Source organism: Pteropus vampyrus, unplaced genomic scaffold (genome assembly GCF_000151845.1).
Source record: "Pteropus vampyrus isolate Shadow unplaced genomic scaffold, Pvam_2.0 Scaffold471, whole genome shotgun sequence".
NCBI lineage: Eukaryota > Metazoa > Chordata > Mammalia > Chiroptera > Pteropodidae > Pteropus > Pteropus vampyrus.
This window is the reverse complement of record NW_011889252.1, coordinates 1,088,688-1,101,199: the sequence shown is the minus strand read 5'-3', so window position 1 is coordinate 1,101,199 and position 12,512 is coordinate 1,088,688. Positions and strand designations below refer to the sequence as shown.

General features: G+C 40.6%; 1 protein-coding gene across 8 annotated transcripts; it reads left to right on the top strand.

Annotated features, from left to right (window-relative positions):
- The first annotated feature begins 4,607 nt into the window (after window positions 1–4,607).
- Window positions 4,608–11,935, top strand: LETMD1 (LETM1 domain containing 1). Of its 8 annotated transcripts, none has more exons than XR_897188.2 (9): window positions 4,613–4,784; window positions 5,345–5,496; window positions 7,074–7,189; window positions 7,812–7,894; window positions 8,758–8,944; window positions 9,067–9,168; window positions 9,334–9,430; window positions 9,897–9,993; window positions 10,919–11,935. XR_897188.2 is itself a non-coding variant. In XM_023524527.1 (9 exons), the coding sequence occupies exons 3-9, from the start codon at window positions 7,082–7,084 to the stop codon at window positions 10,987–10,989; spliced, it is 801 nt and encodes a 266-aa protein (XP_023380295.1). In that variant the 5' UTR covers window positions 4,613–4,784; window positions 5,345–5,496; window positions 7,070–7,081; the 3' UTR covers window positions 10,990–11,935. The 8 variants fall into 8 exon arrangements, 7 of the variants coding, with proteins under 7 accessions (XP_023380293.1, XP_023380295.1, XP_011380692.1 ...); XM_023524527.1 differs by having other exon boundaries at window positions 7,070–7,189; window positions 9,278–9,430; XM_011382390.2 differs by having other exon boundaries at window positions 9,278–9,430; window positions 10,919–11,167.
- Window positions 11,936–12,512: the final 577 nt, after the last annotated feature.

Here is a 12,512-nt window from a genome sequence, read left to right as displayed (position 1 = left end):
TGCTTAAAAACCTGTTACTGAGAAAATTACAGCCTGGAGCTTGACTACTGACCATGACCTGCTCCTTAGGAATTTATGATCAGATCACCCTAAGAGGTTACTTTCAGTTAGATTTATTACAGGCCCCTTTTTGTCCACAGTGAGGTTGTAGAGAAACCAAGTTTCTCATACCCTATAACACTGACACAAATGCCTGGAGAGCAACATGATGATATTCACTCAAGTTGAAAATGCAAATATCATTTGATCCAGAAAGTTTACTGCCTTAGAGCAGTGTTTTTCAATCCATTAAGGGTTATGAAATCTATTGAGTGGGTCATGTCCAGCATTTCGTAATAGGAAATATACAAACTGGGTTTGGATATAAAATATATTTCTTACTATGAGTTATGGTTAAGAAAAAAAATCTGAAAACACTGCGTGTTTCTTAAAAGAAACTTTTATACATAAGAACAAGGAGCTACCTTTGAGAGTGTTCCCTAAAATGTACTGTATGTAATAATGAAACATTGAAAGTAATATAAATGTCTATCAGTAGCAAATAAACAAATTAGAGTGTATTCATGTGATGGAACACCACACAGCAGCTATAACTAGTGAACTTGATCTACATCATCACTTGGATGAATGCTGAAAACAAATTTGAGGGAAACAAAACAGAAAAATGCCACATGAAACCAAATATATGAATTTTTAAAACATTAAAAAATACCATATGCTATTTGTTTATGTACATACAGCTTTATATATATTCAAAGATATATATGCAAAGTATTAAAAATGGAGTGATATAAAGATGCCACCTAAAGAAAAAAGGTAAATGGGATATAGGAGAAAATAGGTATGATATTATTTATCGATTTTGGGTAGTGGATACATAGATGAATGTTATAGTTTTGTTTGTTCTTTTCCTTTTAAAATATTTTAATACAGTAGAAAAAATAAATGCAATTAAGTTTTAACCTTGCTCAGAATTCCGAGTATCAAATTACAATCCATTAGTTATTAAAAGTCTTTCATTCTGGGATTTTATTTCAGTGCCTTGGGAAGAATAACCTGCCCCAAACCAGCCCGTCAAACTCAATGAATTAGTATCTAAAGATGGCAAATCATTGCAATTATTATGTCTACTGGTAAGAGATTTATCTTTCCCTGAAGTTTCCAGTCTTTCTAATCTTTGTACATACTGTTCCCTCTTCCCAGAAAGCCGTTCCTCGTAGTACTTGTCTGCCAGTCTCCAATTTATCCACTATGATCTAGTTCAAATCTGACTTCGCTTCATCTGGATTTACCACCACTGCCACCACCAGAATTTATCAATTTACTATTCCTTCAACTCTCACTGTACCTTGGACATATTTCTGTTACAGCACCTATCACATGATTATTTTTGAATGTCAATCTTCTCTACTAAACCTCTGAGCTTTTTGAGGGAAAGGCCTGCCTCTATTTGCCTTTATTTTCCTGGAACCTAGCAGAATGGCTACAGAGCAGGCCCTCAAATGTTTGCCAAATAAACAACAAATGTTGATGACAAGCTAAATGACATATGGGTTTGGGGAGCTTAAATCTGGTTCCTGTTTATTGCACCACAAATCTGGGACCACTTAAAGATGGTCTTCATTTTGGGGCAGTCTGGTGGTTCTTTGCTATCTCTGGTCCAGATCCTTAAAAAAAACCTTATTGATATATCATTAACCTCCAGTCTCTTCCCATCGCAATGCATTCTAACTCCAGTCTGATTTTTACAAACATCACCTTCATATTGTCATTCCCTTGGACAAAATGCAGACTCCCTAATATCTTTCAAATCAAATCAAGTTCTCTAATCTTCACACCTGAGGCCCCGAAACAAATCTAATCTTCACATAAGGCCCCTCCAAGGGTCCTGCCTCACTGCAGAATTCCAAACAATCTCTCAACAATTTTGTAATGTAAACTATACTGGGTAGGGCTGGAATTTTTATCTGTGTAACCTCTGATTTATCCCAAGCAAAGAGAACAATGCTGTGTCTGGGAGAGATGCTCAATAATTATGGAATTAGTGAATAAATGAACCATTTATTTAGTTACTTATCAGTGAATAAGAGAAGATAAAATATAAAGCAACTTCCTGAGGAATTATTTTGAGAGAAAAAATGTTACCTTAGATTCAGGTAAATAAGGTATTTATTCATTTAATAAATACTTAATTAGTACCTCTTGCGCCAGGGAGTGTGCTAGGGACTAGAAATACAGTGAGCTTAGAATCAAATGGGGAACAGAGTCATTAAATGTATAGTGCCACAGGTAACTAACTATGATCATTTTAGGTACTCTGAAGGGTAAGTATAGTTAGCTACAAGATGAGTAACAGGAAACTAAGTCTGTGGGATTAAGAAAGAGTTACCCGTAACAATGCTGTTTACATACAGTGCAGCGGTAATTCATGTGCCCAGACTGTCTGCCCAGACTGACTCGAATCTTGAGTAGGTTATTTAACCTCACTTTCCTCATTTATAAAGTTGAGCTAACAACAGTATTGACCTCTTGAAGTTAAGTGAGGTTAAATGACTTGATACACATAAAGCACTAAGAACAATCGTGGCACATAGTACCTGCTCAATAAATATTGGCTATTATTAGCATTTCAGCTGGAACCTGAAAGACAAGCTAAGAGGAAGGGAAGTGGGAGGGAAGAAACTCCAAGCAAAGAGCAATATGTGCAAAAGCCCAGGGGCATAAAGTTTCTTGGCCTACAGCAGAACTGAAAGGCCAATATTTCTTAGTATAGAAAGCTAAGGGGAAAGAGACGCCATGAGATATGAGATGAGGCTGGGAAAGCAGGCCAGGTTAAGGAGTCTGAACTTTATTCTAGGAGTCAGAGGAAACTTGAAAGATTTATAAAGGGGAATAACAAGCTAAGATTTGTAATTTTAGAAAGTTTTCTCTGGCTATAGCATGGAGAACTGGCTGTAGAAAGGCCAAAATAGATGACAGGGAAACCAGTAAGGTTGGTACTTCAGTAGTCTAGATCAGAGGCTTGTAGCTTAGACTAGGGTAGTGGCACAGAAGAGAGAACAAAATGACTGAAGTAATAGAAGAACCAACAAAACTTAGTGTAAGCTGGGGTGAGGGGCATTAAACAATAAACAAATATCTGAATTCCTGTGTTCCTGTCATCTTGTTTTACTGCACGAAATGCCTTTCCTCTATTCCATTCTTCCAGGCACAGTTCCTTCCAATCTCCTCCACAAAACTCCTATTTGCCTTTCACTTTTCCTGGAGTGTTCTAGAATTTTAGGGCTGAACAGTCTTGAGAGACATAGTTGTTGAGAGGACTTAGGAATTGCCTGAAGACAGTCAGGCAATTTTTAGTCAATTTTGTATCCCACCCACCCCATCTTCCTAGCACTTACAGAGAGTCACTCACTTACTGAACTTTTCCTTTGACTACATGAGTGGTACAATCATAAACAGCCTAAGCTAATATAAAACTGCGACCCATAAAGCGTTATACAGATGTGGGAGCTTTCACAACCATTTTCTTCTTGCATCTTCACAGAACTGTTATAAAATAGGTACTATTATAAAGGAAATAAGCTCGAGAGCTAAAGTGACATGTCTAAGGTCACATATACATTAAAGGAAATGGCAGTGCTAAGATTTGAACCTAGATCTCCTGGTTCCAAATGGGATGCTCTACTACCTCCACGGAGGGTAAATATTCATATGTACTCAAGTAAACTGTTAACTCTTGGAGGCAGCTAAGTGCCACTTCTGGGAATCCTTCCCAGTTTCAGTTATTAATTTATTCAAAATGTTTACTAGCACCTACTACGTGCCAAGTATGGCACCTAGTGTTGGGGGTTGGGTATAGCAGTGACTAAGACAAGATGCTTGCTCTAGTTCAGGGAACCGGCCAAACAAGGAAACGAATGTATAAAACGACGGAAGTGGTAAGTGCTGTAAAGAAAACAAACAGGGTGATAGGAGAAAATGTGTGTGTTTTGGTCAGAGGCCTTTCAGGAAAGTGACATTCGAGACCCGAGTTTGGGCTTGAGGAAGCGCTTAACGAAAGACATTTTCCCACAAACCTAATCTGAGAAACGCCGACCAAAGTTAAAAGCGGACTTAGTTCGCACAGGTGCCGCTCCCAGGCCTCCAACCTTCGCCGCTGGACCGCGCGACTGGCAATGGATAGTTCCCGGCCTAGCCTGCCGCCACCACTAGAGGGCGCGACGGGCCTTCCCAGTCCCTTGGGAAGCGCCGTGGGCCTCGGCGCTGCTAAAGAAACAGCCCGCATCTACCGCTTCAAGGCCCCCGAAGACTGGCACACCGACAAAGGGCAAGGGCGGCGCTAGGGACTCGCGAGGGGTCACTGAGACCTCAAAAAGAGGACGTCCTCAAGATCACAAACCCTACCATTGGCACAAGCCTTCGCCCCCCGGGGATAGCCCGCTTCCGGCGCTTTTAAACAAGGAAGTGCTGTCTGCTTCCAATCACAGTCTTGCTTTCACACTTAATCTTCAGCCTTGGTTCCCGCGCCGCGTTAGCGCGGGGCAAGCGGTCTATGGTGACCAATAGGCTCTCAGGAGAGGCCGCATGCGTGGTCGAAAGGACGCGACGTACGGTGAACCTTGACCTGAAGAGAGCCTCTTCTCCCCCTCCCTCGCGGTGAAGATGGCGCTTTCCAGGGTGTGCTGGGCTCGGACTGCTCTATGGGTTTCGACGGTCACCCCTGGATCTTATGTCAACCGGAGGCTGCAGCTTGTTCGCTATGGACTGGCCTGGGGGGACCCTCGGTGAGGTGCCTGGAGAGAGAATAGCATTTTTGACGTTCAGGCCCTTCCAGTGTCTCATCCTTGCTTGCATGCTGTCTCTTAGTTTTCAGGGTTCCACGCCCTGGCCTATGGGTTTTTATTCTTCTGCTCAGAAATCGCACCCCGGTCTCCGCTAGTGACCTGGCTTCCTGATCCTCTCAACTGAGTGTCCCTTGTAGTTTGAATTTCCCACGTGTCCTGAGTTTATCTGTCAGCCTGCCTTTTTTGGCTCAGCTTTTACCGATATTTACCTCGATCCCACCTGTCTGGCTTATCCTGCTGCTCTGGCCTCAGGCCTTGTGCACTCTCCAGGCTCATACCACTCCTTGACTTCCTTTCTGCCTGGCCTCTCTCTTATCTGTCTGATTTGTTTTTCTCAGTCTGATTGCTTATCTCTTCTTGATTCCAAGGTTTTCCTTGGTTTTTGGAAGTTTCAAGTCTTAGTATACATTCTCTGAGGCCTGTGTTTTACATTAGGGACACCAGATGCGAAGGGGTTTCCAGGACTGATTTCCAGATAGTCTCTTTGATCTTCCTTGTAGGTCTTCAAAGCTTCACCTTTCTCCAAAGGCAGATGTGAAGAGCTTAATCTCTTATGTGGTGACCAAGACAAAAGTGATTAATGGGAAATACCACCGTTTTTTGGGTCGTCATTTCCCCCGCTTCTATATCCTGTACACAACTTTCATGAAAGGTAAAAACAAAACAAATAGAAATTGCTAGAGTCAGCTCTTGGGCAATGTCAGAGAGTTAGGATAAGTAAGATAATAATTTGCAGGTTTTGCTATGGGAGTGTGAGCTGGGATGTCTTATTTTTCTTAAATACTTGAGCATGAAACTAATTCTTACAAGTTAGCACTTCTCGAGGATGTTCCTAGAAAGGTATAATGAGAAACAACTTCTGACAATACCCAGGGGGAGTATAGGTGTTTTTGCATTTTTCTTAACCATACACCTGACTCTAGTAGAAATTCTTCGTCATGTACAGACCTGCCTTGTGATTTATCAGTTGACTTGGCCCAAAAGAAAATATTGTTTCATGCTTATCACAAATCTATCCTAAGTAGCATGTTGTGGAAATAGTGCTACAGTACTTGGTTTCTGAATGTTTCGGTTCAAATCAAAACTCTGCTAGTTATTAGGAGAATGTATAGTGTCAAGTGTCTACTCCGGAGCCAGACTCAAATCCTGGCTTGTCACTGGCTGTGTGATTGGACTAGTAACTTAACCTCTCTATCCCTTGGTTTTCTTATCTGTAAATTGGGGATAATAATGGGACCTACCTATTGACCACATGGTTGTGAAGATTAAATAAAGCAACACATGTAAAGTATTTAAAGCCTTGTTCATAGTAAATGCTCAATAAATGTAGCTATAACTATTTCTATACTCTACACTTTTATCATAACACCAATTACAATAAACTACCACATTGTCAGCTCTGAGTATTATAATTATTACTAGCTCCATGGCCTTGCAAAATAGCTCATGCTTACTTGTAAAGTGGAGATAAGAATGGCTGCCTGTCTGCTCCCACGTTTATAACTAGGATCAAATGAGAAAAGGGTCTGAAAGCATTTTGGATAGTTTGTTTTTAAGCATTTTATTATGGAAAATTTTAAACATACATAAAAGTAGAGAAAGTAATAAATTGAACTTCCATGTACTCATCTTCACTTCAGCAATTAACTTGTGGCCTCCAATCTTATTTCATTTATACACATGCCTTCTCCAATATTATTTTGAAGTCAACCTAGACATTATATCATTTCATTCATAAATAGGAAAGCATTTTTAAAAACTAAAGTTCTAGATAAATAAGAATTATAGAATGAAGAGAAAAATCGTATTATAGAAAAGAAATACATTGAATTAACAGTAATTAACAAAGTGTTCTAGAAAGGAGATAAGCTAATATATGGTTGGGAAATACATAGGGTTAATTGAGCAAGATATCTTGAGATTAGGGAGCTTTGAATTTTTATTTTAAAAAGAGAATGAGTATTGAACCAGAAAAAGGAGACCATTCCATAGCAGATCACAGAAGGGCCTCATAGCTAGAAGAAAGTGATGTGCTGGGGGAAAAAAAGGATGACAAAGAGATAAAGGTTGGCCACACAAGAGTTTCAAATGACCTAGTTTGAAGCTTTGATTGAGAGTAGTATTGGGGAGGGACAAGTGTGTGTGTTGTGAGTGAACATGGAGTAGGAAGCTGTGGTAAGATTCAAACTGGGGTAACATCACACTCTGTCCTCTACTTTAATGAGGCAGGATTGCAGATGTTATGGGCTGATGCCAAAAAGGCTAGAAGAATAAAGACAAATATGTGGAAGCACAATATAAAGTTTCATCAACTTTCATACCGGGAGATGGAGCATTTGAGACAGGTATGGGCTGGGGTCAGATATCCAGAAGTTCATGGTGAGGTGATTAAAGTTAACCAAGATCTCAAGTTGTTTTCTCTCCTATCTTGTTCACCACTGATTAGGCTTTTGCCCTTTACCGCGAGATCAAAGTATTGAACTGAGAGCATCAGATTATTTTTCAGAACTGAGTTCTTTCAGAGTTGTAGCTCTCCAAAGCAGAGCTCACTAGAGTTTCTGGCACACACACTTTCTGAATAAAAGTTGAAAACGCTCAAATCCAATTCATTTTTGAACATATGAAAATCTGCAAGGATCCAAAAGGCAGTAGGAAAGCAGTATTTGGTGGTGACTTGTTGGGTACTTTTGAAACAGAGTACCGATCTAGGATCCATTCTGCAGATCAGGAAGAATTCAGAGGGATTTGGTATAATGTCAGGCCCTGTACTAGACGTTATTTGGAATATAAAATTGAAAAATCAGGGCTTCTGTCCTCCAGGAACTTACCAAATAGAGGTAGATAGAAATAACCTTGATCCTTTACTGGCCTTTAATAGACGTTCACTACACAGTGGGGTGGAGGGATTGTCCATTGTATTAAGAACTTACTTGGGTTAAAACTCCATCTGTGTTTGTTTCTGCTTAGTTCCGTCGAGACGTCACCAAGTGTCTTTTCCTAGGTATTATTTCCATTCCACCCTTTGCCAACTACCTGGTCTTCTTGCTAATGTGAGTATAGACTTTTGTCTATATACCAGCATATTGGAGATATATAGATTTTTAAAAATTAATATTTTAAGAACTTTCCATTTCAGAAGCTAGGTAGATGTTATCAAACTTCATGTTCCAATCTTTTCATTGGCCCAAGGTTCATAAAAGCCACTCAGTAACACCTAGGTTACTGGGATAGCTGTAAGTATAGGTGACTTAAACTCTCCCTGTCTGGTGTTTTAGCAAAGATGGCTGGAAGACTGGAACTGCCAACCAGTGTGGCCTTAATGTGGTAGCCTCGGGTAATGGGACTTCTCAAATGGCAGCTCAGGGCTCCAAGAGTGAGTGTGACCTTAGAGGTCACAAAGACTCACCTCTCTCGTATTGGTTAAGTCAGTCACCCAGATTTTAAAAAGGGTCATAGATCTCACTTCTCAATAAGAGGAGTGCCAGAGAATTTGTAGCCTTGTTTTACCACCATACATGAATTAAAAGCAAATTTACCTTTTCCATTTTGTGTACTCATAAGGACTGTACTACTGTTTGAGGTTGTCAACATCACATACGGTATCCAGCTCTGTCCAAAATTTGTTCTTTATATGCTTTAGTTCAAAAGGAGTGATTTTATCTGATTGCTACATGCGAGGCTCCTCCTAGCTTCCTCCTACTGCTTCCTAGCACATAATCTCAGTAATGTTGTTTAAATTGTGCTTCAGTGTATCTTCAAACATTGGTCTGATACTCATTTGCAAAAAAAGAACAGTGAGGTAGGGAAACAGTGTCTCATCTCTTCCTAGTATTATGTTTGCCAAGTGCTTTCTTTGCTCACTTTGAAAGATGCCAGTTTCAGCAAGTGACTCTGTGATTCCTTTTCCTTTCAGGTACCTGTTTCCTAGACAACTACTGATCAAACATTTCTGGACTGCCAAGCAACAGATTGATTTCTTAGATATCTATCATGCTCTCCGGAAGCAGTCCCACCCAGAAATTCTTTGTTATTTAGAAAAAATTATCCCTCTCATTTCTGATGCAGGACTCCGGTGGCATGTGACAGAGTTGTGCACCAAGGTATTCCTCCAGTTAACCCTTCCTACAAACTAGGAATCTTGTTAGATCCAGTTTGCACTAAAACTAGGTGAGAGGGCTAGTCAAGACATTGATAACATCTACCAATCTCTTAACTTTCTCAGCTACAGCGTGGTACCCATCCAGCAATACATGACATCCTGGCTCTGAGAGAGTGTTTCTCTAATCATCCTCTGAGTATGAACCAACTCCATGCTTTGCAACTGGTGAGAGCAGTTTGAAGTTTTTTCTTTTCCACAGCCTCACCTTCCTTCCATTCCGGGCTTTGCTTGTAGTAATACAATGTTGACTTTCTTCTATATTGTTGTGTCACAGAAAGCCTTGAGTCGAGCCATGCTTCTCACACCTTATCTGCCTTCTTTCTTGTTGAGACACCGTTTAAAGGCTCATACCACTGTGATTCACCAACTGGACAAGGCTTTGGCAAAGTTGGGGATTGGCCAGCTGACTGCTCAGGAAGTGAGATCGGTAAGAGCTGGATTACAATATCAGCCTCACTCTTTGGTGGGCTCTTGAGTTCATGGGGCTGGGAGCCTCACTCTTTGGTGGGCTCTTGAGTTCATGGGGCTAGAGAGCCCCTAGTCTTGTTTATAGCAAAACTCAAGCTTTTTATTCTCCTACCTCGTTTCTAGATCTTTTTTTCACAGTGAACTTAACTAGTGGGAAGGAACTTCCCACAGTAACTTTGGTTTGTTTCTTCTGGCCCTTCAGAAATCAAGGACAATACACTTTAGATCTACTGTTTTAGATTATATAGGCATCTTTGCTTGTCATCTTGTTCGTCATAGTTCAGATTGCCATAGTGAAAGGTTTCTTGGGATGAGGTTGTAACTTATTTAAAGGGGATTTTGGATTATTTGTGGTGTGGGTTTACACTTCCTTGGCATACTGGCTCTATGATTATTAAGGATCATTTTCCTTCCGAGTGTTACAGGCTTGTTATCTTCGTGGTCTGAATTCTACCCATATTGCTGAAGAGAGGTGTCGAACTTGGCTCGGAGAATGGCTACAGATTTCCTGCAGTCTGAAAGGTAAGACAAATCCCTATGGTCATGCCACTAAAATACAAGTCATTTTTGTATTTTATTCTAAGATTATTTTGGAGTTAATTATTGAATACTGTGAGACCCTTGTCTAACATATATGTCTAATTGAAAGGGCACAAACTCATTTGCCTAAAGGGGCTAAGCAGGTAATGATACAAGACAAGATGAAATAGTGGGGATTGTGGGAGCATGAGGAGTGCATGCTTGTCTGAAGCAGTTTCTCAACCTTGGCACTACTGATGCTTTGTTTTAAGGGCCTGTCCTCTGCCTTATAAGATGTTTAACGATATCCCTGGCCTCTACCCACTAGATGTCAGTGGTACCCTTTCTCCCCAGTGCTGACAACCAAAAATGTTTCCAGACGTTGCCAGATGTCTGGTTTGGTGGGGAGAACAGAAATGTCTCAGTTAAGAAGCTTTGGTCTAAAGGCATTCAGATTCAAAACAAAAACATTCAGTTGACTAAAAATAGTATCTAAGGGTATGTATTAGGCCTGTGGGTCTCCTGTTTGGAACCTTTAGCTAGACCTTGATGTTTCCTAAACTGTGACTATCAGGGTATGCCTACTAATGTCCTTGGAGCTGAAAAACGTCCCCAGATGACCAGCTTCTACCAGAAGAATCTAGAAGGGTGACATTGGTGTTTAGTACCATTACTGTCTTTGAATTTTCTCCTGCTATCACAGGAGAGTCAAGAAATGAGGATGAGTAGATAGGACTGTGTAGTGGAAGGAAAGGACATTATACATGCAAAGACTGGAACGAAGCAGGTGAACTTGAGAACAATAGCCTCTTAATGTCACGCCTTCCCGAAGGTGGCTTCCCACCTCTAGTTTCAAGCCCTGGGCATCAGGGTAGTTAGAAGGCAAACTGTTCCTTGGCCAAACCACTAACATTGATGGTGTTTTCAGAAGCTGAGCTGTCCCTCTTGCTACACAACGTGTTCCTGCTTTCCACCAACTACATTGGGACAAGGCGCTGAGTGCACATGGAGCAGATGGCATTGTCCTGCAGTCACACAATACAGCAGCATCGGACCAAACGGCACTTGTCAGTAATCTGTGTGCAGTTAGATGTGTGTAAGGCAGAGGAGGGGGTGCCACAGGCTTTATAATGTGGTACCCATGTGGGAGCTGGAACTAAAACAAACCCTCACCAGAGATGGCCCATGTGTGGTGTCATCCCAACTTCCTTGGAATTAGCTGTAGCTGGCAGCAGCCCCTGTACAAGGCTTTGACTGTGATATGTTAAGTTCGGATCCTAGGAAGTGAGCTCTTGCCCCCGGTGGGAATCCTCATCGTTTGGCCCAGGACTTACCACTGCCATATTCTTTTTCAGCTATGATTTTGTTAAAAGCAGTTTCCGGCTGCTGAGGTGAACAGTACTACTTAAACTGGAGCATTTACATGCATGTACTTCAGTGTTCTCCTCAACCCTTTGAGAGGACCAAAATTAGTGATTTTTCTTGTCCCCCTCACTGGGCTGGCTAACTACTCCCTTTCTTTTTCAAATCCTTTGTTTTTTTTTTTTTGGGTGAATGACTTACGAGGACATTCTAATGGAAAAGATAAAAGAAACTACAAGTGATTCTTGACCCCTGCCCCAGTGTTTACAGCCTTCACACCCTGGTCTTAATTTCTGGGCTGTACTACAACCCTGTGGGTCTTAAACTCTTCACTACCTCCACTGTGTTGCAGCCATCTAACTGTAACTGACAATGGCTGCCTTCTTTAGGCCATGGAGCAAACCTGTAAGGCACTAATTACTACTCAACCCAGGAGAGGAGAGGTCTGCATCCAGATAGTAAGGTGGGTTTAGCTTTCGTCTGTGTATGTACATCAGTGACCTGTAGTTAACTTATTGTAAATGCATGAAGCACTGTTTTTAAACCCAAGTAAAAACTGCCTGAAATCAGCCGCTGGAAATTACTTATGTGTACTCTAATTATTTTGCTAAGGCTCTGAGACTAACGTAAACTAACTAATGGGGAGGGTAATTGGCTGGAGTAGAACTTTCTGATGGGATGGAAGTTATGAACTGATTTGAAGTTGATCCTCTTGCTCGATTTTAAATGACTAGGAATAAAGCATTTCATATATATATTATATAATATATATAATATATATCATATACATAATATATGATATATATATGATATATATAATATATATATATATATATATATATATATATATATATATATATATATATATATATATGAATGAGTAATGGAATTAGAAAATGGGCCCCAAGAGGAGGGACTACAGACAGTTTAGAAAAGCTCCAACAGGGCAGGAAGCTCCATCAAGGCCTGTTTCAGTTGAAGAGGTGCATAAGGGCATATAATGCAAGTCAAGCTTTTGGTGCTCCAAAGAGAACATTCTATTTTTCCACCATAAAAGATTTCTATTGTTAGCATTCATTCCTAACTGATCTCATTAGTTTTGTATACAATACTAGAGAAACATCCCTTTCCTAACAAGTAACTGAATTTTGTGGCCTGCC

Excerpts from the sequence above, each read along its gene's own strand:
- LETMD1 (XM_011382390.2), top strand. The coding sequence starts at position 4,663 with ATGGCGCTTTCCAGGGTGTGCTGGGCTCGGACTGCTCTATGGGTTTCG. Across the intron at positions 4,785-5,344 it reads CTGGCCTGGGGGGACCCTCG|GTCTTCAAAGCTTCACCTTT; the intron begins GTGAGGTGCCTG and ends TCTTCCTTGTAG. Across the intron at positions 9,431-9,896 it reads CTGCTCAGGAAGTGAGATCG|GCTTGTTATCTTCGTGGTCT; the intron begins GTAAGAGCTGGA and ends CGAGTGTTACAG.